Here is a 25,094-nt window from a genome sequence, read left to right as displayed (position 1 = left end):
CACCAAGTGCAGGAATAAGGTTCTATTAAAGGGAATTGTGAATTGCAGCTATATTTTTAGATCTGAGCTTTTTGAACTTTTTGCTAATTTTGTTTCAGTGTTTCCCAGGAACACAGTGATTTCAGTACTTGCAGCTGGTAAGGGTGTGACACGCTGGGTGTCGAAGCCCTACATTTATAGCCCTGCACAGACATAGGCCCACCATTGCTGTCCTGGTTTTGCTTTTCACAGAATCACAGAATCGTAGAATTTGTAACAGATTTATGGAATAGATTTTATGATGACAGAATTTACAGAATTATCATGATAGAATTTAATAGATTATAGAATTATAACGATAGAATTTGTAATAGATTTTCAGGGAGTCCCAGCCTGAAGGGGCCATCTCTGGAGCTGAGAAAGTTGTCTGGATCTCCATGGACACATGGACACATTTTCCTGGGAAGATCACGGATCTTATCTGCCTGGAAGAGATGCTAAGGCACATGCAAGATGAAGAGGTGATCCGAGACAGCCAACACAGCTTCACCAATGGCAGATCGTGCCTGACCAACCTGGTGGACAGCATCAGTGGACAAAGGAAGGACAACTGACGTCATCTACTTGGACTTGCACAAGGCCTTTGACATCTTTATCTCTAAACTGGAGAGAGATAGATTTAAAGGATGGACTACTGAGTGGATAAAGAATTGGTTGGATGGTTGTAGCCAGAGGGTTGATGACAATGGTTCTATATCCAGGTGGAGCTGGTCACGAGTGGTGTCCCCTAGGAGTCAGCCTTGGGATAAATATACTTCAACATCTTTGTCAACACCATAAACCATTGGATTGAGCGTACCCTCAGCAAGTTTGCCGATGACACTAAGCTGAGTGGTACAGTAGATAAAGTAGAAGAAAGGGATGGCATCCAGAGGGACCTGGACAGGCTTGAGTGTTGTTGCACTTGGGTTGAGGCAATCCTAGATCTGAGTACAGTCTGTGAGAAGAAGACCTTGAGACCAGCCCAGTGGAGAAGGTCTTGGGGGGTCTGATGGACAGAAAGCTGGAGGTGAGTGAGAGGTATGCTCTTGAAGCTCAAAAGGCCAACAATATCCTGGGCTGCCTCAAAAGGGCAGTGGCCAGCAGGAAAAGAGAAGGGATTGTCCCCCTCTGCTCTCATGAAGCCCTGCCTGGAGTACTGTGGATGGCTTGGATGGGGCCCTGGGCAGACTGATCCAGTGGATGGCAACCCTATACACAGCAGGGTGTTTGAACTAAATGATCTTTAAAGTCTCCACCAAACCTTAGTCATCCTATGATTCCATTTTTACAGGTCTGTTCTTTGTGTTTTGTTGTTTTTTTTTTTAACATGGAAGGCAGAAATCTGCATAGCCTTAAGACTTTAGGTACTGGAAGTAATTTTTCAGAATGTAGTGCTTACTGTGTTCACTGTTTCTATCTGTGCAATAGAAATGCTCCTCAACGTGGGCCCCATTGCTAGAGATTAGAATTTGCAGTTCTAATTGAAAGTTCTCAGCTATATTGCGCTAACGTGTCAGATGCTGTATACCCACCATGACTAATAGTGGTATGAGAATGAAATATTACTCATCTGGTCCAAAATCTGCTCTCCCTGGGACATGTATGGCAGAAACAATAGCAGGAGCTGGCTCTTTTCTTGGGGCTTGTTCCAGGCTTGTGCCAAGTCCCTTGGAAGGATAAACTACAAATGTGTGAAAAGAATGTGTCAGGCAAAATTCAGGTCCAAGCTTCATGCTGTGAAAAGCCAGTGACTCTGGTGGGGTTCAATCCAAATAAAAATGCCCTTTCTATTAATTCAAAAGGTACAGTACCAGAAGTGAGGTCATTGCAGAGCTTGCAGAGCTCCTCATTTAAAAGGCTGGCATGGCTGTACAGCGCGCATCGTCTTGGGGTGGATCTGGCTCTCAAACTGAGCTCATATTGCTGAGCTGCTCTGCACAGAGGCCAGGAGGATGCTAGATTCTGAAAGGCTGAGAAGTTTCCCCTCTTCTTATTTCCTGACTGTGTATGCCCTAGAGGCTTCTTAACAGCAGAGCCCAGCATCAAAAATTAAAAGTAAAAAAGGAAGGGGGGAGAGGAGGGATGAGAATAACAAGACATACCTGCTGCAGTCTTGGCTGTATATTCCCTCTGTGTCCCACTGACGGTGTCATGTGGAAGGGAAATTGTTCTATCAGTGACTGTGTTAGATTCATGACCCCACCACAACCTTGAATTGGCCTTTAGTTGTCGCTGATGGGAACTGAAGAACAGCTCCTGTCGACATGATTGCTGCTCTCCAATGAATCAGAACACGCAGGGCACAGAGCAGCACATTAAACTAGCAACAGAAATATATCACTGTACTTTTATATAGATGTATTGCTTTTGCCCAGGCATATAAATGATTGGGCTATCCACTTATTTTTTTTCCAAGGACTATAAATTAAAAATAAGCTAAGGGTTTTGAAATTATGTTCTCTTTCTCACCCTCTTTTTTTTTCCTTCCCCTTCTCTTTTTTTTTTTTTTTTTTCTTTTTCTTTTTTTTAAAGCTGGGTAGCTATTTTAGGTCCGCAGTAAAACATTTTAAAGGTAATCTTACAGCCTGTGTCTATTTGAGCAGCCTTTTTTTTCTGAAAGAATCTACTACTGCTGTTCTAGCTCAGGTAATTTAACACTGTGGTTTGCTGCAATAGCTGTACACATCCCTGTGCTTCTTTTGCAGCTAATGAATGCTTACCAGGCTGTCTTTTTTAATACACTATAATAAGTATTTTAAAAGGCAAAATCTAAGAGTATGTTGGTTTTTTTTTTTTTTCTGCACCAACAAATATTTCATAAACTAGGATTATTTCAATATGCATTAACCAAAGGTCACTCTGACTTGAAAATTCATTTGATGTATGGCTGCGTAATTTAATGCAGTGCCTCCAAAATTTAAACATTTCACCATCAAACTGCTTTTAATTTTTGTAACATTCTCTGCTTGTTGATCTAATTATCTTTAAGATTGCCACTTAATTCAAAGGTGATGTCACCAAACGTGCCACATAATACCTGCAGGAGATTCTGATATGTTTTGCCCGTGGGACATTTCCAGCTTTTGTTGTACAGTTCATACCAAGTTAGCAGCCAGATGCAGAAAGAATAAGCAGCCTGTTTCCCTTGCAATCTTTCCACTTCTCATTTTTTGGGGGGACAAAATGCAGAACAAAAATCATCAGTCCATTTTTTTATGGTATGAGGCTGAGGCACTATCACAGTTTTTGTTCCAATGGAAAGCAAAATGCCCTGCAGCTCAGCACTGGAAATTCTTGCAGATGCAAGCAGCCCCTTGTCTTGGGGAGTTGAACAACTGACTTGCACGAGGTAAAGTTTTCCTACAAGGATCTGTGGGACTGAGCCTGCCAGATCACCTACTGCTCATTTTCTGAACATGCCATAACTGTAGCTTCTTACCATTCACTTTTCTTGGAGTAGCTGCTGAAGAAGTTCAGCTTTGGCTGTGTGTCTGCCTACTGGGTTGAACGAACTTGTGATCCACCAACATGTGACCTGGTCAGAGAAAACAGAACTGATTACAGCTATTTTCCTGCCGAAGAGTCATAAGCCATTCTTAAGTATCTTCTCACCAAGCATCAAATGATTGAGTCTTCATACCACGTGCCATCAACAACTAGTATGGTATAAATAACTGCATTGCTATCTTTTGAAAAGACCTGTAATTTCCAGATCTAATGATAATGCGGTCATTCAACATTTTGAAGCTTTCAGCCAACTGCTATTCCTGGCAGTAACGCTTCACCACACCATGATTTTGGCAGTATTTAAAACTCGAGTCCTTTCAAGGCCTTTTGAGCAGCGTGGGATATCAGGAAACAGATTTAAAGCCTCTGCAGTGTGGGAGGGTGGGCAGTGCATAAGAGGCTGAGCACCTAACTGCCTAGGAGGGAATGAGACCTCAGCCCCCTGCTCAGCTGCCTCTGAGCCACTGTGCTTTGATTCTTTAGGTGTCTATCAATAAATCTAGCTCAATGCTGCTGGCATAGTCAGAGATCTGGGATCTCTAGAGCTGTGCACTCCAATACTGGCTTGTGCTGAACTTCCACCAAGAGCCATGTTAATCCACAGACTATTTTGGCTGATGGAAGGAGGGGTGATCTCCTCTTCTTTGCTTTCTGAAGAAAGGGAAATACAGTTAGAGGAGAAAGGCTGCCTAGCTGCCATCTAAGTGGAGACACATGCTTAGCTCTCTGAAGGACAATGCTGAGACTGGGACTCAATGTTTTGTCTCTTGCCAGCTTGGGGAGCTCCATGTTGAGTGTGCTGGCCTAAACCCATGGGACCAGTGGCCCCTGGAGCCCTGCCAACGGGGGTTTTGGGGTGCTGTCTGTCAGACACAGCTGTTCCTTGACAGCTTTTGAGCCCAGATCAACATCCATTCGTGTCTGACCTCATCCTTAAGATAATCTGGATAACAGATGCCTACAACCTGTTCTCCAGATTATTATTTAAAAAGTGAAATCATTTTATTCCAAGGAAAAGATGCTTGCTTTGGGGGTGCAGTACTGCACAGAAGTGCTTGGCTCCCTTTGCTGGTACACGTGCAGTATGCCACATGGCCTTGAAAAAGCCAATTAGCTGCTGCTTGATTGCTTGAGCTGGGAATAAGAAGTTTTTTCTTTGCTTTTTCACAGAGCTGCCTAAGCCCTGACTCTCTAATAGCTTTAACACACACTAATTGTTTACGAATTAACGTCCAAGCATGACCGGTGCTGTATCTTGGGCCTAATGAATTTCCACATCAGAGGGCTCCCACCTGAGATACTTTAGGCTGCAGGGTGGGTCTGTTTGCCTTTACCTGCGGGGGCAATTCTGCTGGAGGGGAAAGATGGGGGCATGGCAGTCGCCAAGACAGAGCTGGAGAACAGCCCCGTGTTTTCCTTGGGAGGAAGGAGGGATGGAGACCAACAACTGCTGTGAGGCCACTGAGCCACAGCCAACTCCTGCATGCTGTTTTCTTTGTTAAAGTTCTGAGTCATTCTCTAATCTGGTCTGAAAAGGCAGGGGAGAAGCTCTTGTGAGTAGCCATGGAGAAGACAGAAAATTAGAAACTGTCAGTGCTGGCTGTCTCAAACAGGGGCAGCAGCAATCAGAGCACAGCACAGATCCAACTTACACCGGGCTACCACCCAAATCTTGCCACCTAAGTGAGGTGAAGTTTAAGTTATCAGCTGCCTTGTCACCTCTGAACTCAGAGAAACTGAAAATACTCCCACCCTGCAAGTATGGATGGAACCTGAAGGACACGGGGAAAGTCATTACTGAAGGGTGCTAACTTTTCTGGTAATAAATTAGTTTTCTGACTCCTCAAACATTTTGTCAGCCAGGACAGTGGATTGTTTTATGGCCCAGGTCTGGTGTGCTGTTTGCTTATGGATGTTATGAATGTCTGTGATTTTATTTAGGGTTTCGGTTATCGCCAGATGTTGAGATTGCACAGGGAAAAAAAAAAAATCTTGATATGTCCTGGGCTGATCTGTTCATCCAGCAGTTTACGTGGAGGCGAAGGTTGACAAATTTCTGATATCAAACCCAGCTGTCAGAACAACACGGGGTAATAGCTGTCCTTGTCAAACGCGCCAATTAATTCACTAGACTGTCAATGTGGGGATAATTGATAGACTCCACAATCTGGCTGAGTAATGAAAGTCGGATGCATTACTAAGTCCACTTCACCTCCTAAGAGATCTCCTAATGTAACCTGAGCTGTCAGTGCTGTGGCAAGGGATGCTTGGAAAAAAAACCCAAAACAACAGTTTTCTGCGATGGCAAACAGAGATTTGATAGGAATCTTTGTTTTAAGGGTAGAAAAGTATTATGCGAAGAAAACCAAAAAAAAAAAAAGAGTATGAAACAGTGGAATAATATTGTAGAGTGACAGTTTTATCCAAACATTCTCTAGAGTGGAATGGAAAACATTAATTTCTCTGTGGGAATCTGTGTTGTGAGGGTCACTGTTCTGATGAGCTGTTTCTAGAAGAAAACATAGCCATTGTCTTAAAGACTGCGGCTGTCAGAAGGCAGCATCAACTAAACGTGCTCATCAGCACAATCTTTTGTCTGATCTACTGCTTTTTGTTAAGAACTTCCAGAACAAAACAATTGCTGTTAGAGTTCCCTGACTGCTGTGCTGGCTTGTCTACTTCCAATATAGACTATATTTTGAATAAACAGTTTAATAAGCGGTTGAGCTTTCTGAATTTAGAGAGTGATTTCCCATTAGCCACTCCTTTAAAAAGAAAACCAAGTCGTCTTCTTTATCACCACAGCCCAAGGATCAGGTCGTTAAACCTATTACTATGGTGTGTGCGAGTCAGAACTGCTCTGCTGTGTCACTGGACAAGCACTCATAGCCATGGACTCAACAACAACATAATAAAATACAGAATACAGTCTTGATGGAGAAAATCCAAAAGCCGTGCACATGAGCAAGATCACAGCATGACAAAAAAATAAGCCTGATGGTCAACAAAAACCTCAGAGTAGAACTGGCGCTGCCTCTTGGAACCACCTCGTCTGCTGCTGCAAGGCAAAGGAAGGAAGGATGAGTGCCTGGTGGCCCTGTCACCCCTAATGCACAGCCCAGCATCAATGCAGGAATACATAATGCACCCAAACCTCCCTGTGGAATGAGGAAGTACGTAACTACACTGAGCCAAGAAATGCATCTCACCCTTTTTCAACACACCACGTTGGCGTGATTTTCCAGGGTATCACAGCTAGAGGACACAACAAATGTATCAAGAATCATCCAGATCATCTAAACGAACTTCAGAAACAGCTGCTTGCTGCAAAGAGCAGGGGGCAAAGCCAGGCCTGCTCCTCAGTGCTCAGGAGTGGTACAAATCAAGCCAGGGAGCCATGGGGAGGGAAATAAGTCACCTGGGAATTCAGGGCATGAAGAGAGAGAATTGCATAGGGAGGGCCGTAGCACTGCTTCTTTATGCAGCTCAGGAGGTGACAAAATACATTACAACTGCTGGCAAAGATGAGAAAAGCAAGTTTAAAAGGCCTGCCTGTGCTGCGTAGCCCTGCTTTCCTATGTCTTATGATTTATGTACTTATGGATGAATTTAATACTCGCTGATCAAGAGTTCAAATAGTGGCTGTATTAATGATTTCAAAATAACCTCTAAATCCCAGGATGGCGGTAGAAATTTTCAGCTTGGTCTTAATCTTCTGACACTTTTTATTAGGAGCTAAATTAAGTGCTGTTGCCTTATGATAAAGCAGCTTACAGGAGTGTGAGCTGCAGTTGTTGTCACCACCGCGTATGTACAGCGTGTGCTCTGAGCTCAATGTCTGGTTAGACAGACTAGATCTTTCCCAAAAGTGAATCACCAAAGGGAAAATTTCCTGTCTGATTTCTTCTCACGTTTGGTTGATATTTGATTAATCTTACCTAGTATTTTTATCCGTGCCTCTGAGTTTTGAGGGTGGTGTACCTTATTACCTATGCTTAATGGAGTATTACTGACGCAGATGTCTCAGAATAGAAGAAGCCAAGTCCTCCAGACCATGCAGAGTCGCTTTGGCTCACAGCTGCCACTCTTTCTTCCCTTTTTTCCCCATAAATGATGCTCACAGGACCTCCCAACTCATAAGTGTTATGCATTTTGCTGCAAAGATCTACCTTATTCTGAAGTTTAGGTCTGCATTTTATGACCAAGGTAATATTAATAGGTATCAAAGAAATATGAGAATCATCTCACCATTACTCCCTCTTCCTCCAACTTGTTCCCTAAAGTATATTGATCTGTAGTGTGCTTGCCTTCTTGAGCCAGTAGCAAGAGAGTGTGTCTGAATCAGGGACAGAAATAAGTGATGTCTGAAGCTGTTCTGAAACTCCAGTTCATCCATACACTGTGACTCAATCCCAAAGATGTTGCAGTTTCTAAATTAGAGGTAGTCTTACCTGTTTATTAAAGGTAATATTACCCCCAAAGACCAAACGTGTCATCCCTAGTCTTCGTTTTGAAACTATAAAGTATCAGAAGAGCTGGTATTGAATGCCTTGAGATGTACAACAGAGACTTTAACAAGCTACAGCATTTCTCCCCTCCCCATATGTTACCAGCAGGGCTGTTAAGGACTCCCACTGCAGAATTTACTGATAACACGGAGGCCAGCTAGTGCCTTTTTGTGCCTCAAAGTTTTCATCCATACCCACTCAAACTCCTTGTTGGCTGTTAAGCTTCGTGTCTGTGTATTATTTGAGCTCTCAAAGAAATCCTAAAGCTACAACCGAATGAGGAAAGTAGGAGAAAAGGTGGGAAAAGAGTGATGCTCGTGCTGGTGGCCCATGAGAAGCAGCTACTACAGCAATATTGGGCTTTGCCGTGAGCACAGTGGGATAAGAACAGGAGTGTGAGGACAAGCAATAAACACTGCCATAGGCAGGCTGGGAAGTACAGCTTTAGCAGCCAGGGTGAGAGGGTGCAGATTTGCAAGTGGAAAGCAGGCAATGGAGCTGCCAGTAGAAGGCTTTATCCATGCAAAGGCAAAGGTACCTACTGCTGCTCTATTCAGCTGGATCTTGACAGACTCCAAAAATGGAAATGTACAACATCTCTGAGTAACTTGTACCACCGCTCTGCTTCCATGGCGAAAAAGACTTTCTGCTACCGCTCAGAACCTCTCAGATTTCAATTTAAGACAGTTCTTGTCCTTCCACCGTGCACCCCTTTGAAGAGCCAGGCACCACTTGTTTGGGTTTTTGGGGAGCTGCTGCTAGATTCCATCCCATCCATCTCTTCTCCAGGTCCAACAAGAGCAGCTTCTCCACCCAAGACAGGTGTTCCAGCCCTGGATCATCTCAGCCATCCTCACTTCATCCTATCTTGTGCTGGAGGTCTCTTGCAAGTCCCCACATTTTCTTCCAGCCTGGTGCTCCCCACACTTGCTTCCAGAGGCAAGTTCCTTCTAGGCCCAAAGCTTTGCACGTATACTTGCTGAATTTCAGGAGGCTCCTGTTGGCCTGTTCTTCCAGTTTATGTCCCTTTGAAGTACTGAGAGATCTCTGGACTGGAAGTGAAATGCTAACATTATTTTAATGATCTCCTGGGCACTGTGAGGAAGGCAGGGTGTCATACTAGCGGATGCTATTTCTTACAGTGCATTTGGGTATATCCAGAGAGGAAAAAAAAAGGAAGCGAGGGAGATGCACAGAGTATCCCACTGCATCCTGACCTGAGGTTGGCTGATTGCGTTTGGTATAAGACGTGGCAGTACTATCTTAATGTTGTGGCCTTCAGAGAATGCAAGATTTAAGACTTGAGGGAAAGAAACGCATGCATTCTCAGAGTGATGAACAGCTGGCAGGTTCATCTGAATACTTTCTGCTACAGAAATTTGACATTTTTTTCCAAGGGCACATGCCAGAGAAAAGAATGAGAAGACTTCTTCATCTGAATACTTGCATCTCCAGCAGGAAGTGGGCGTGCTTGCTGCGGGCCAGCAGAGCAAGAAATGCTGCATGCTGAGCACCCAAGTCCCAGAGAGGAAGAGTGGGAATGCAACCTGGTCCTGACCTCAGCAGGAGCCGAGAGCAGTGCGATGTGCTTTGCTGGGTGAGGTGCAAGACACGATGTTCCCAGCTGGCAACTGATGGTAACTTAATACCCCCAGATGGAGGCTGGGGGCGATACGATATTCCCAGCTGGTAGCCAAGGCCTGCCTCAGTGCATTCCCATTTGTGCACGCAGCTTCTCCATACAATGAGAAGGGGTGGGCAAAGTGCAATAAAGCAGCTGGTCTATTAGAAGATAAGCTTTGTGGGGAATAACACAAACATGCAGAATCCCCTTAATCTTAAACTTTATTACCCTAGATAATAGGCTTTGGTAGTGACAACAATCGGTTGAAATGCAGAATTGTCTTGGCTCCCGTGGCACCTGCCGTGTCAGTCAGTCAAAAGCCATCTTCTCCCACACAAAAAGGTGGCTGTTTGCTACAAGCAAGCTACAAGTTCTGTTCATCTCTTTTGAAAAGGCCAAGGAAAGCTGTCTATCTGCTCACTGTGGATTTAAGCATGCACGCTGAACTCACTTCTAGGGGAAAGGCTGAAGTCCTGTGAAAGCCTGCTGTCTTTCTTTACCAAAGAGGAGTAGAGCAAGCCAGCTTTTGTCTGCCGAAGCCAATTGGAAAGAGCAGGGTTGTTATGCCTGCTCTGAACAAAGTAATGTTTTCCAATATTCAACCAATGATGAGAAAGAGAAATATGATATTTTTCTGTATAATCTCCATATGTGCCATTTGCAACATCTCTGACATAAAATTAATTTGGTTATCCATAACACAATCCAGAAGAACTTTCTTTTTGGCAGAAAACTCAGATCGCAGAAGTTCTATGTGCACTTGCAATCCGCAATCCTGCAATCAGGCAGGTAAGGCAAGCTTGCAAATAAAAAATAATTTTACTTCATAAATGGCCTTGGATTTATTAATATTTCTCTGTTACGTGGTTGCTTTTTTTTTAAAGTTAGTTTTTCACCTACAGCTCTACTTTCAAACTGCTAGGCAAAAAATCTGCTTACCGCAAGCGGTTCTTTTGTTCAAAAACATTTCAGTATGAACTGTGGTGAAAAGAATAACTACGAAGTGACAGGGGGTAATATTTAACGGAGAAGAAATAAAAGCAGTTTTAATTAAAAAACAAAACTGCGCCTATTATTTCAACTTTTTAAACGTCCTCTAGCATAGCTGCAACAAGTACTACAACAGAAGTTCACAGCGAAAGATACTTAAGGTAGAAAATGGAGCTCAATTAGGGGAGCTCACACAGGTCCAGGCAGGGCAGTTAAATAGGCCTAAGTATGATGAATAGTAGGATGGTTCTATGCAATTCATAGTTTTGCCCATGAAGCCAGGATCCTTCCCCTTCAACATGCAGTTATTTCACTATCTCCGCTGAGGAAGTGGAGATTAAAACAAATAAATTGGAACCAGCAGCGTAATGTGACTTGCAGAACTATAAATAAAGGGAGGATGCACTGAAGCCTCTCTGCTCTGTGCCTCTCCCCAAGGACAGAAGCAGCAGTGCCTGTCCCAGCAGTCGCCAGCTGCACTCAGCAAGCAGTGGGAGAGCGCTGGCAGGGCTGATCAGTCAGACAGGCTAGATAAGAAGAACTGGGAAAGGAAGAGAGGAGGCTTACATGTTATCTGAGCACTACTGTGGAAGAAATACTACTTTGAGTCTGATTTATCTCAGCTGATAAGTTACCTTCAAAACTTGTCATCTGCTCCAAGTGGTTCCAGCGCTTCTGATGAGCATCTTCCGCATCCAGAAAGATACATCACTCTTTTGTTTCAGCAGGATGAGATAGGCTCCCGTTCCTCAGACGGTTCTCCTTCCTCTGCTAGATGAGACAGAACACCTCTGCTTCCTTTGCGATGGCATATTGATTTTTTCAGCCTCTCTTTCCCGAGGGAATTGACCGCACTAGATCAAATTAAGAACAATCTAAGCATTTAATGGGGCTCCTTCAATACAATGAAGTTTGATTGCTTGAAGTTGAAGTTCATGATAATTATTTATGCTGACAGCACCCTCACAGGCAATAAAGACTGACCCTTTCCCGAAGGCGCCAGTCTCTCCATCGAGAAATTGCTTTGAATCTGCTGTGCTTGTCCGGTACCCACACTTTTAATTATTAAGTATAAGCATGTTGATCACAGAACAAAACATGCTCTATTTCCACCAGAAGCTGGGGTCATCTTCAGATTTGAGATGTGTGGCAAAAACTTTGACTCCACTGGCTGCAGGATCAGGCTTGCACCTGTTTAACTGCACTGCAGTTCCCCAGTACCCAATAAAATCTGTTTGTGGTGAGAAGTCCAACTTTTCTGTATCATGTAAGAGGCCTGTGCTGAAGACTGCTTACAACCAGAGCTCCGATTTTATAAGCAAGTTAATCCACGAGCAAATATTTTTCATGAATGGCTGAGAAACTGAAAACAAATCTCTCCTGCAGCTTCTTGAGTACTGCTATTAAAAATCCTGCTAGTTGGGTACAACAAAAACAGTTCTGAAGTAACTGTCTTTGCATATGTGTGCACATATCCCATGAAACCAGGGTGCTTTAGCTGCTGTGCATCATGTCAAGGTACAAAATATCAGCACATTCTTTCACATTTTGGTGTGTGTATATATATATATATGCATATATAGACACACACACAAAAAGTGAAAACAATGTCATTTTACAATTATATATAAAATACATACACAAATGCACAAAAACATGTAAAGCAGCTCTCCATCTGAAACAGTACAGCTCCTCAACAGTGCATGCAGATTTACAGCAGTCAATGCTCTGCTGCAGAAAGTGCATCAGGTAAGTGAAAGCAGGCAGTTTTTAAATTTTTTTGTTGTTGTTTAAATCTTTCCTCCCTCCCCAGAGCCACAACTTTTGTCCCGCTCTCATTTGAAGCATAACTGCCAAAACATAAGCCATTTGGGGGAAGATACGGCCTCCCACGTGTTCTGCTTTTTATGGCCGTGAAAAGAATAAATGTGGTTTAAATACAAGGAATACAGTGCTTACTTGGATTGTTGAATCCTTTGCTGGTGGAGAGGAGAGCCATGGTGCTCTGTCACATCTACAGAAAGTTCTTGTCTTCGCCTTGAACAGAGAGCCCAGGATCTCTACTGTTTCTGCCACACTCTTTCTTCCTAGTGCAGGTTTATTTATGCCTTTAGATGTATAAAGTTCTCAGCAATAACGCTTTAAAAGTGCAGGAACAGCTGCCTTGCATCACTTGTGATTCTGCAGCCAACAGACTGACCAGAAAAATCAGTATCTTAACTCCTCTAAATGCAAAAATGATGTTACTTAAGAAACGATTTTGTGTATCAGTTAGGAAATGGGAGAATTAAACCAAAGTGGTGTGCAGACAGCAGTCCGTCTCTTTGCACACACTCTTGCCAGACAGAAACGCAGTGGTTTGAGGCCCGCAGCTGAGCATGGGGGGAGCGTGTTTGAGGGGCTCCCTTGGAAGACTTGAGTTTTGTTCTTGTCATGGCTTTAGCTTGTCACTATCTTGCTTTATTGGACAGCCTGTCTCCTGGGCTGCACTGGAAAGAAGCAGCAGCCAGTTTGACACCTGCCTGTCCCTCCCCCAGGCCAAGAACGGAGCAGCCAGGTCCCGCAAGGGCACGGCAGGGCTGGTGCTGGGGTACCTGGAACTGGATTTTGGCAATGTGCCTTGATGACATTAGCTAAAAGGGCTCAAATATGCTTTTCATTCACAACTAGGAAGAGGGAAGGCAAGAAGCTGCTGTTTCTTTAAGCGACGGTGTCTGTGTGGGCTGCCCTGCCTGGCCATGCAGGCCCTCGGAGCGGTGCTGGGAGGTTTTCAGCACTGCTGAACTCCTGGTGACCCTCAGCAACAGTAATTGTTTTAGCATAGGTTTGACAACAACAGCAAGAAACGCTCTAAAAATAAGCACAAGCTCAAAATAAATTTCAACCCTGGAGCCCTGCTCATGTAAAGAACCCAGTCCATCTCCTGCCTTTTTCTTGATTAGCATCACAGCTCCGGGCGCTCGCAGAAGTGACAGCTTTCAAACCATTTCCACTGCCGCCTGCTCCACTCCCAGCCTGACAGGGAGCCAGCCTGCGCCGACAGCAGTGGCCCAGAAAGGGACATCACAGCGTGGCTCTGGGTCAGGACCTCCACTACGTACCCCAGTACTTACCTGAAGGTGAGATAGGGAATAAATCCAGTCTTACTGCAGCGATTGGAATAAATGCCTTTCCTCCCTTTGTAGCTATGAGACAGTAACGGCTACAAAGGAAGCAGTCCGTGTCATCCGCTGTGATGCAGAGTGCCCAAAGCTGCTCACCAAATCCATGCTAAATTAGCCACCCTCGTGCTGGAAGGATCAAACAGCTTTCTGCCCATCAAAAAGAAAAGGGGAGATATTGACTGTAAGTACTGAAGGAATTCTTTGCTCTTGGAAGAAGGGCCTACCAGGCATATGCAGAGCAAAGGCATGTCCAGAATTTCACAACACTTTTAGACAATTTCCTGTTATAATGAGCCACCTGGAAATTAGCCCTTATCCCCCCAAGGTTTTAAGGGAGCACATATACCTTCCTGTTATATTCCACCTGGGGTCCAGAAATCCCAAATGCTCGCTAAACGTAATGGAAAGAAACTCTTCTTTAAAGAGGGAAGAAAAAAGCATTTTACTTGAAGAGCACGAGGCCTGCTGTGCCTGCCCATTCAGCAGTGGCACACAGGGGAGTCCTTCCAACAGCATCCCCCAAGCTGGTGATGTTAAAAAGCTGCCAGACTGCGCTGTGTGGAGCACAAGGAGAATTTTCGTTTGGTGAGTAATGGAGAAGAGAACCAAATTATTGCATTCTGGCTCTTTGTAAAGATTTTTCACAGCTTGCCTGGCTGACTTCTTGTAGAGAACTGTCTCACAATACAGACTACTAAAAGTTAGAAAGTACATCTGCACTCTGCATACTCTCCTCTTATTAATATCTTAGGGGATGGTATGTTGAGAAAAGGCTGTTAGGACACAGGCTAAGAACAAAAGATGTGCACAAAACTGTGCGAGGCAGTCAGTGAGTAATGGAGGCTCCTGTGTTTTATTCTCACAGGAAAACTTCATGTGAAATACTTTTCACACAAAGAATTTGTATCAAGTTTCAATCCTCTACAGTAAACCTATAGAAAATGAAGTGTTTCAAGCTATAAATACCAGCAGGTCCCAGGATGGGGTGTGTGGGGCAAGAGAAGACATTTTCTCTGCATACTGTTGTCTGCAAACGGGATTATTTTTGCCTTTTCTCTCTCATATAAAAGCTAGTTAGATCCTGACTGTAGACTGAAGCCTTCAGCTAACAGTGAATATTCAGATATTGCAGGCAACTCTAACTCACCCCTCTCCTATTACAAACTACAGATATCTGATTTCTGAGAGATACGAACATGAAGAAATCCATAATCTTAACCTTGTTGTCTGACTAAACACAATTCTGCACTATCATCACTAGAGAACTTAGGTTAATTTGGACAAATGAGTTTTGGTGGCAAAATGGTGGACTTGCTGTTGGCTTTTTAGGTGCCTTTATTTTAGAAAAAAAAAAACAAAAACAAACAGCTTTATCAGCTTGCTAAAAACAAAACTAGTAAAGTTGTTTATTTGTCATTTGGACTAGTACTAATTATGCTTGTTAATAGTAAAATGAGGTTTTAATGCTGATTAGTGAAACTGATAAACTGTCAAGACTGCTAGTCACACTTAAGGATCTCTGGAGACTGTACCCTAAAATAGTTGGTGTCGTGTGCAATATGGCTTTTCTGAAGGACCAGATGTGAAACATATGGTGACCTATTATTGTAAGGATGAGCCATAAGTCCTGGCAGAATTATATTGGACAAACTACCCAAATGGAAAGCTAACATCCAGTGATTATTACGGGATCATAGCAGCTTTCTAGAATGTAAGGGACTATGACGGGCTTGGGAAATTGCCTAGCTCAGTTACTCATTCCTGGTTGACAAAGCAGTACTGTTACCTGTTTATGCTTATTTATATTCTAGACAGATACCGTTTTGTTTTGGGCGCAAACATCCTCTAAAACATGTTGCCATCAGGGAGCACTTGTTGCCTCTCACCCCAGAAGCCTTTTCTCAGTGCTGGCAGGCAGTCCCAGGGGCAGGGCAGTCCCAGTGCTCAGCCAGTGGCCGTCATGAGCAGACCTGCAGGTTCAGCTGAGGAGGAGCAAACGGGCTGTAGCACTGAAGGCTGGAGGATTAAAAGGATACCGTATTTCTAGAGTGCAAAGAAGTAGGCAGAAAAACTACTAACGTAATGAAACTCACTGCTCGTTTACGCAGAGATGCAATCATGGTGCAGTCAGGCACGTGTCGTGCAATCAGGTTGCTTAGCTGTTTGGGCAGGGTCCTGTGCTGTGCTGGTCACCCCTCACCTGCAGGAACCTGGCCAATTGCTGGGCTGAGCTCTGGAGGGCCATTGCGAGAGCACTCACGTCCCCTGGCAGAAGGAATGAAGGCAAGGCTCTTCTCTGAATTACCCTATTTCCCCATATCCATTAACCTGATCGTTATCCAATACCGCACTCCGTCTTCGGTGTGGTGGCAGGTACTAGCCAGAGCAGAATATAATGGACTGCTTTTCAGTTTTGCTGCTGCCACTTTGTATTACTCTTTGGTATGATTCTATCATTTTATGAACAGTTTAACCTATTTACTCATGTGTAAATGGACAATGGTTGAAGATTAGAGAGGCTTCATTTGCTACGAAGAGCTACTATCTTGTCTCAAAGGAAAAAGAACCAGCTGACCTAGATGGCAGAGCACATATCTCTTTCTCTGGATGTATCGTGTTACCACCACAGCATTGGCCTATGGGTGTAGTAACAAACAGCAGCAGCACAGCTACATAATGATTTTTAGAGGCCAGAAAAAGATAAACAAGTATTTCAATAACTAAATATACAAATGCACAGGTACCATGTTTCATGTTCATTTCTAAATTCAATGTAATTGCTGCTGGTCGAATTTACTTGAGAAATGATACATTTATATATATATATATATATATATATATGTATATATGAAAACGTATTTGTAAGGAGGATTAAATTTTGCGTGGCCTTCCTTTAAATATTACCAGTGTTATACCAGTGCTTCATTCTTGGGCTGTGGGTTTGTTAGACTGAAGCAGAAGTGTTCCTCTTTCATCAGCCATTTCAGCACAGCACCCAGCCCTACATCCCTAACCCACACGACCATATCACTAAATTCGCAGAATCAAATCCATAGAAATGCTGAAACTATGTACTGCAGTTCTGTAACCACGCAAGACTAATTTATTGCAATAAAAATCCTCTTAAAATTGTCTAGCAACAAAACCAGAGATATTTTTGTTATTTGGCTAAGCTTTTCATGATGAATAATGCTACCACAGCTTAAATGGCCTTTATATCTATATTCTGGCCAGGACACATGATCCTACTGAAGCCACTGAAGGCTACAGCTGTGGCTGTCTGCATAGGGTTACTACACTCCAGATAGATAATTTGTTCCTTGGAAAAGTCTGTTTTAGTAGTTAGAAGGCAGCCTCACATGTGCCAATGTGCTGGGAAAGCACATCACAGACAAAATGTAATGACTGCTGACACCCGACCAGCTTTCCTCTTGTTCCATATAAAAGTCAGCAAGCTAAATCATCAGAGCAACCACACTGTTTACCTCCCCTCATTGTTCAAGCACGCCTTTACACCGGGGAGCTAAGGCTATCAAAACATAGCTTAAGAAAAAAAATACTATTGCATGGTGTATAGAAGTCCTACTGACTGGTCTGAAAAAAAATAAACTGGGATTAATGTTTCAACAAAGAACAACTCCTACCCAAGGAACTGAACTTTGTGAAACACTTCACAGATGCACAGAAACATCTGAGCTGTGATGGACTTAAAACTGTTTTTACCCTGGTCACTTTGCTACATACCCTCGTAAGCTTTATCAGAAAATAAAGAAAGATTTCGGTAAACAAGGAATAAAATACTGCTTGTCTAAATAAACCAGCATACATCTTGCCTGAAGCATGGGAACACTACTAGTTCTGAAAAGTATAAGCAAGTAACGTATGAAAATAATTATTTTTAATTAGTTCCTGCAAGTTAGGATCAGGGAACCAGTTAATTCTCACTCTAAGACCTTTAAAAATAAAAAGCTGGAGGAATGAAACAGTTGCAAACTGCATGTTCAGAAAATAAGGATTCTATGCTTACTTTGGCCACAGGTCACTTATGTAACTGCTTTTGCTTAATTTTTGTCCCATAGCTCCTCCAACAGTAAGAACAGCACACTGTTACCTGGTTCCTGCACTCCCTGCTTCTTGCTTGCTGTGTGCTTCACACTAAAAGGACTCCCACGTTGGACACGTAACACCAAATGAAGCAGCTCTTAGCCTTGGTTGAGCACTGCTGTCACAGAGATGAAGCTGAGGTTTTCCTGGGAGAGTCCTTGCATCATCTGCTATTTGCTGCAGGACATTACAGTAAGAATGGTAAATTTTAAACTGCAGCTATCCACTGTTTTTAAATCTAACTGGTAACTTAGTAAAATTTTACGAAAGTAATCTTGGAGCAATCAATTCGATTTTTTTTGCACAGGAACTCACACAAAAATAGACCTTTTCCATACTTCTAGATACTGTAAGGTGATGGATTTAAATACCACCAAAGATGCAGTATCTAATAAGGTATTACAAATGCTGCTGGTAACCTAAAGATACCTGAAAATCTAGCCTCAGTAACAGAAATCCCAATCAGAGACAAAAATACACTGAGTTTCATTTTAAGCAGCTGTAGCTACTGAATTTCAAAGTTTTATGTCTAGTATAATTGATTATGGATAATAAGTCCATGTATTTTGTAGTTTTAAGTCTCCAGTAAATTCAGTAGCACTCTATACTAGAAGTTCTGCTGATTAGGAAGCCTTAATCAATACAATTTAGCTCCTCTTAGGAGCTGCTACTCTTCCCCCAGTCTGAGTTGGACTTCAGCCAGAAGCCTCAGCATCAATACGATGTTCAAATATGCAGTCTTCAAAACTCTCTAGATACCTCATAACATAAAGCCAATAACAAGGTGGTCTTACTGACAGAGCTGTAGTCTCTGTCTTAAAGTAACGTAAAGATTTTGTACCTGCTTCAGATCTTTCAAAGAATCTATGCTAGTGCTGATCTTCAGAGAGTTTGAAGTAAGCTAATTCATCACTTATTTGCCTGCTGAAGAAAAAAAAACACAAGATGCACTTTAAGATGATTGATAAGGTTTTTTGCTGTGCATCTAACAAAGATTGCTTGCTCTATTACCAGGAGCCTGGTTTTAGCCGTTTATCCTCATTGTATCCTGGCTTGATTAAAAATGCAGGAATTGGCTTTGATTTTTGTTTTCCGTCTAGCTGAAAGAAGGCTCCCCTGTCATTCTGTGTTCCAGGATCCAGGGATGATTATCACAGCAGCAGCTTTGCTGTTGGGGAAACAAAGGAATTGGGTTCTCCACCTATTTCCAAAGCAAAGTGTAAAAAATGGAAAACTGTCATCAAAACAGTTCGAGAGATGCAGACTTGGTTAAGAACGTGAGATCTGCTGTGTGATCTTAGGCAAGTCAGTTTTCAACTTGTGAAGTCGAGATATTCCTTTTCTCCTACCTTTACAGCAACCTGTCCTTTTAGATTCAGCCTTACAGCATGGGTGATCTCTTGCTGCGTGTATTATGAGCTCCCAAACAAATCAGATCCATGCTGACACAAGGTATTCGCAATTAGCAACAGCAACGAAAGAGAAAAATTACACTCTTCCTCCAGTTGCAGAGTGACCAACTCCCTGCAGCCAGCAGAAATATTTTGCTGAAATACTCGCATGGCAGTGAACAGTGAAGAGGATTGTACACTGTATGCAAAAAAATTAAATATTTTGTGTTGGTTCTTTTCTAACAGAAAAATCATCGCAGAACACCCCTGTCAATACTGACATGTTTGAGTCACAGTAATAGTAACATGAGTAGAAGAATAGATTTTATTGAGATTTGAGGAAGACCAAGTCTTCAGACATTTAACTCCACATTTTCAAGCGTACTTTTGAATATTTTGTAGTTTAAAAGCCCTAAACTTCTAGAAGCCTTTCAGTCCAACCTCCTCATCTGACAAATCCTATTCTACCACGGAGCCATTTACTTAGGTAAATACTAACCTCACCTTGAAGAAGACATTCACTCAGTTATCCTATACTGAGGCAAATGCTCTTGTCAGACCCCCTCTTGTGAATGCAAACTTTAGGTACAAAGCAAGTGGCTATAAGTGTGCAACAAGAATGAAGGAAAATGTGCCCTGGAAGAATTGAAGGACTTCTCCAGTTCTATGCTATAACCAACAGAAAGCAAACTAAGCCTGCGGAAAACGTCCTCAGCAAAACTGAGAGTAGAACAAAACAAGATGTATCCTTAGAGCCAGGTCATGAATGAATCATTACAAAGTTGGCTGGCTCAAGCCAGAGATGAAAGCATGGAAAGTGATAGAGAGATGGAGAAAAATAAATCAATATGGATGACTGAAATCCGATTCAGTGCACTAAAACTCCCTCTTGCATTTTCTCTTGATTAGGCTGACAGGAACCGAAGTTGAAAATGTTAAAACCCAACTTTAGTCTTCCATGTTGCACTTAGGTACAGTGATTTATTAGAGTCCTTTTCTCTGCGCCTTGGGAGGTAGACAGTGCTTTGATGGCTAGGACTTTCTGCAAAAGTGCATAGGGTGTCCTGGGAAGGCTGAAATAGCTGAAGCAGGTGTCTACACCTGGCCATAATAAGATTTAATCTGCTTAGTGGGTAAATGTCAATTAGCAACAAAGACAGTGCATAAAGACTGGTTACTAGAAATGAGGAATCTGTAAGGAAGTTAGGATCTATACCTCAAGCCAGGGGCAAGACAAAACATTGCTCTTTGTTGCAGGCTTTCCTGCACACATCTAAATTGATGCACTTTAATAATAAGTTAGTCATGGCAGGCAGGGAGAATAAGAATCCCTACCTGACTTAAACTACCAGACAGCATGCTGGAAAAAAAAAAAAAAAAAGAAAGAAAGAAAAAGAAAAACAGAAAGAAAAGAAAAAAGGAGGGAGGTTGTTGGTAAGAGAAGAATATTCCAGAAGTGTAATTCAATCAGGTATGGTCAAAAGCAAGGTTTCAGCCCTTGTGTCAATTTAACACCAAATAGAAGGACTGCAGAGTTTGGATGTCTCCCTCCACCTTAAATTATGGATGATTTCCAGGAGTTTCCTTAATAAAATTTGTCTAGAGAGAAAATATTGGTGTCAGCGAGGGGAAAAAAATTCTGATTCACGGAAAATGGAAAAGAGAAAGGCAGCTTCAACCAGGAGTTAGCCATCAATCTATTTCTTAGACACGGTCTTGGCAGAACCCATTCTCCTGGTAGAACTTGCCTGGAGTAGACCAGATTGATTTGACAGTCTCTTAGCCTAATAAATGCTTGACCTCAAGGTCTGCTGAATTCACTAAATTCACTATGCAGAGTGAATTGGGAACCAATCACCTCAGGGGAGCATACAGTTCCACAGCTCTCCCCTGATAAAGGCCTTGACTGCTTTCAGCCTTAGCGAGATGACTAGATGAAAGCTGCTCTCAAAAGAAGAAAGGTTAATCGACTACACTGCCATTAATCAATCACTTGGAAAGATTCAGCACTTACAATAGGTAGGTCCCTCTTCCTGCCAAGAGGTTCTTGCATGTTAACCAGGGACACACCATTTCCTCCTGTATGAAGGATGAGTAATAGACAGAAACAATCCAGACAGATGCCAGGTGTATGATCCAAAGCCGGCTGAAGTCTATAGAATGACTCCCAGCAAGTTCAATGGACTTGGATCAGATCTCAGAGGAAGACTTATTATCCAAGTTTTATACTGCTTATGGATACTGAGCTACTTTTAGTAGTGAAAAATCCTTGAAAAGAAGCAGATTCATTGCAGTTTTGCCTCCCTGTGAAACAGTAGTTCTTCAAATCGTACTGTGCCCTATTTACACCGATTGTCAGATAAGGCTGACATCCAGCAAAGGAAAATTACCTGCCTCTGACAGTAGATAGACACATATACATTTCAAAGACTCTAAAGAGTACAGAAAGAAAAAAAACACCAAAATATCTCTGCAAATGTTTTTCTGGCCTTTTCGTAACTGCTCAGAACCAGAACGTCGCCTTTCTGAGACTGGAGGAAAAGCTAGATCAACTTCTAAAATCAAGAAGGAAAAGGAGAAAATAAAATTGAAGAGATCCTGCCATGGAGAAGAACAAGTGGTGAAAAACAGCTGTAAGGATGGTGAAGCTGATGGAGCCAGAGTAAAAACATACAAGAGGAAAAAACACTTAGAAAGTACCTCTGAAGAATACACATTTCTCTAAATGAACATGTGCATTCACCGTCATCATCGCTTGATGGTGAAGCAGTGACTGTCCCTGATGCTCGTCTAAGTGGGAAAAATCTCAGGCTGTTACAAATAAAGGCCCTCCTATTCCAATGCAGGACAACTTGATTCTATCTGCTACACACCATGGCCAAAAAGCTACAAGGCAAATATTTGAAACCAAAAGATACACAACTTTACGACATACACAGCTTGCCTATTGCAGAGCCTGCTACAGACTTTTATGTCTGCAAGGGATCGCCTGGAATTTCCTCACTCACTACCAGCCTTACTCAAGACATACCCCTGGCTGCACTTCTGCCAGCCTTCATTTATCTGAGTGTTGCCAGGAGGCTTCGGGCTGCTCAAATCCTTGAGCAAAACCTGCTGACTCAAAATTTTAGCTTTAGGAGTAATGGCTCAGTTCTCACTACCAATACCTGCAGCGATGAATGTAGACCTGTATCACGGACTGCACCTGTCCTAGCTACATGCATGCAGTGAAGAGTTGCCAGGTCCGTCAGGAGGCTGGAGAGCAATCCAGGTCAATGGCTGTTCTAGAAGCTCATGGCACAATGAAGTATTCCAGGAACTGGATCCTTCCTCCTTATGTGATAAGAACAAACAAAATACCAGCGAGAGAGAATAACGCAGGGTGCATTGTATGTAAGGTTGTGTTTGCTTTTTTTTGGTCCTCCAAGAAAAAGCTTTATCTGAGGAAAGACAGCCATGTTCAATACAGATGTTCTTAAACATAGAGTTCTTTGTCAGCAAACAGGCGTGGTTGAGAAAACCAATTCTCTAGTCTACCCACTGCTGACTGAAAAAAGAAAAAGATTCTGAACTGACACCCAAAATGAAGAACTGATCTTTGGTTACAATAAGATTTCAACATCACCAGGAGGCTTAATAGTTGTCAACTTATTAAGACAAATGGGAAGGCTGCTTATCTCCTCATTTCTTGCATTCACGCTACTGCAGGTGCAGAATCACAGAAACACCTTATTTTTTTGAAACTACATTTTCACAGCAGTAAGTGCTATCTAAACAGAAGATTCTGTTATTAAATACTTAACCGTATTGCCACAATACCAGCAGGTTCCGTTGTGTTTGTCATTCTACAGGCACACAATGAACCATAATCTCAAGAAGTTCTCTTGCCATTTATGGATTCTGCTGCAGCCACACAACTGAGAACAGATTCAAATAAAAATCCATTTTATTTATCTATGTTTATCTATGACCACTCATTTCTTAACCCACGCTGGATAAGCCTAAAGCACCTGCAGCTCAGTACTAATGAACAAGTACACGTTTAGTACCTAATCCATTTTTCCTCGTGTCATCTAAAACAATATCCTACAAGGCTTAGCGGTGCAAACCTGGTTGCACTGAATTACGCAACCCGAAGACAAAATCTCTTCTGTCAAACAGGAACGGAAGGATGGATGGCAGAGAAATGAGAGAGAAATTCTGAGCGCTTTATCGACCCAGCTGACATCCTAAGAATGGTAAGCCATAAAAATTTATTGAGAATTAGAAAAGTTCTTACTTACTGCTGCACCCCCAGCTGTTCATGCCACAGAAAAATGTAAAATTCCCTTAAAGCACATATTTAAAAATCTTGCAATTTTATTTGCATATAAAGGCCGCTAGATATATCACAATAAATTTAAAGAAACAACTGCTTTCTAAATTCCATTAACAAGTTAACATAAAACAGAACAAAGCTCAATAGCATTTACAGTGGTAGAACAGAAATAACTATCTGCAACAGCATTTTGTGCTAGCAAGATTGCATTTACACACAGTGCAAAATAAGAAAAAGGAAATAAAAAGACAAGAAGAATATTTAAATATAAAGGACAACTAAGCCTTATTTTAGTTAGGCTCGATTGTATCCATTTGACTCTATACATGCCTGAACTACAACAAAGATTGAACTCAGGCTCTGGAAGGCCTTGAGCACTTGGAAAATGTGTCACATCCTTCATAATTTAGATGTGCTGTACAGCATAATTTTGCAGATGCTATACTGGCAATATTAAATCCTAGCTTAGTTATAATGCACAAAAAATACATATATATATAAATTCATATTTAAAAGGAGTCCGCATTTACATTATTTTTTTTACTGCATGAAACGCCTGCTCTTTGCAGCTTTCATTCCCAGTTTTTTAAAGCTAAAATAATTTAAAAACAAACAATAAAAGGCAGATATCACATACAGACTGTGGCTATCTATACCATTCTTTACCATACAAAGCAGGTAGTGACAAACAAACAACTGAGAAGTCTATTCTCCCCTCGCTGCATTTTACTGTGAACAGAAACAAGTTTCAGCACACGCACACATATCAAGAGGCAAATGGACCCCAAAGTCTTGTCTATGCTATAAAAAAAAAAAGTAAAAAAGAAAGGAAGGAAGAAAAAAGAATATAAATGGAGAGATGAAAAGCTAACATTTAGATCATAGGGAAAAGAAGACATTTAAAAAAAAAAACCCGACATTAACAAAAGTTGTGCAAATTTGGGTGTTTTTAAATGCTGCCTATTTTTTTTTTAGCTTATCATATAATATTAAAATAAGGTCTCTCACTTCTTAAAAGAAAGCTTGGCTGTCCTTTTGAGAACACTATAACAATTTACAATGGCAGTTTATTGAAAAACAAAATTAATTTTACAAATTCACAATGCTTTTCCAATTTCAAATGAACGCTGCATTTCCAAAAAGCACAACCTCTAACTTTTCGTCTTGTTTCGTTGCACCAGCAATTTACTAAAAAAAACCCCCGCCCCAAAACAAAAACCCCTCAACTCTCCCTCCCAAAATGCCCCCCACAAAAAATTGTGAAATAAACATGTAACAGAATGCAAGTATTGTAATTAGAAAATGGCAGTTTATAGACCTTCCTCAGTTCCAAACGTGCAGCAGTGCTTCATGATCCTTGAGGGGTTGGAAGGTCAAATATAATTGGAGGGTTGGTTGGTTGAAAGCTGACTGTACACGTTGAAGCATTGATGTACGTTGTGTAACCGTCTGTCATAATGCCATAAC

The 25,094-nt window shown here is 42.1% G+C and overlaps 1 protein-coding gene and 2 long non-coding RNA genes across 7 annotated transcripts in view; 1 reads left to right on the top strand and 2 right to left on the bottom strand.

The window, feature by feature from the left end:
• The window catches only part of LOC116216644 (uncharacterized), a 22,635-nt gene extending 11,217 nt beyond the window's left edge, over positions 1–11,418 (bottom strand). The window contains exons 1-3 of one of the 2 annotated variants that reach the window (XR_014883323.1): positions 11,286–11,418; positions 3,461–3,556; positions 2,124–2,161 (exon numbers count right to left, since the gene is read on the bottom strand). This is a non-coding gene — a long non-coding RNA (uncharacterized LOC116216644). Of the gene's footprint in view, positions 1–2,123; positions 2,162–3,460; positions 3,599–11,285 lie in introns of those variants that run through there. The other variant, XR_014883324.1, reaches the window with a different exon arrangement.
• Positions 1–24,944, top strand: part of LOC146544204 (uncharacterized) — a 26,074-nt gene extending 1,130 nt beyond the window's left edge. Inside the window, exons 2-4 of the long non-coding RNA XR_014883327.1 lie at positions 354–14,399; positions 17,894–18,119; positions 19,054–24,944. This is a non-coding gene — a long non-coding RNA (uncharacterized LOC146544204). The remainder of the gene's footprint in view (positions 1–353; positions 14,400–17,893; positions 18,120–19,053) is intronic.
• MPPED2 (metallophosphoesterase domain containing 2) overlaps positions 23,651–25,094 on the bottom strand; it is a 195,418-nt gene continuing 193,974 nt past the window's right edge. For all 4 annotated transcript variants that reach the window (XM_085223873.1, XM_085223872.1, XM_085223875.1 and 1 more), the window contains one exon: positions 23,651–25,094. In XM_085223873.1, the coding sequence (XP_085079999.1) occupies positions 24,976–25,094 (119 nt within the window). In that variant the 3' untranslated portion in view covers positions 23,651–24,975.

This window comes from Meleagris gallopavo, chromosome 5 (assembly GCF_905368555.1).
Source record: "Meleagris gallopavo chromosome 5, MGAL_WU_HG_1.1, whole genome shotgun sequence".
Classification (NCBI taxonomy): Eukaryota; Metazoa; Chordata; class Aves; order Galliformes; family Phasianidae; genus Meleagris; species Meleagris gallopavo.
Note: the sequence above shows the minus strand (reverse complement) of the source record. Positions and strands in the feature narration are given on the sequence as shown.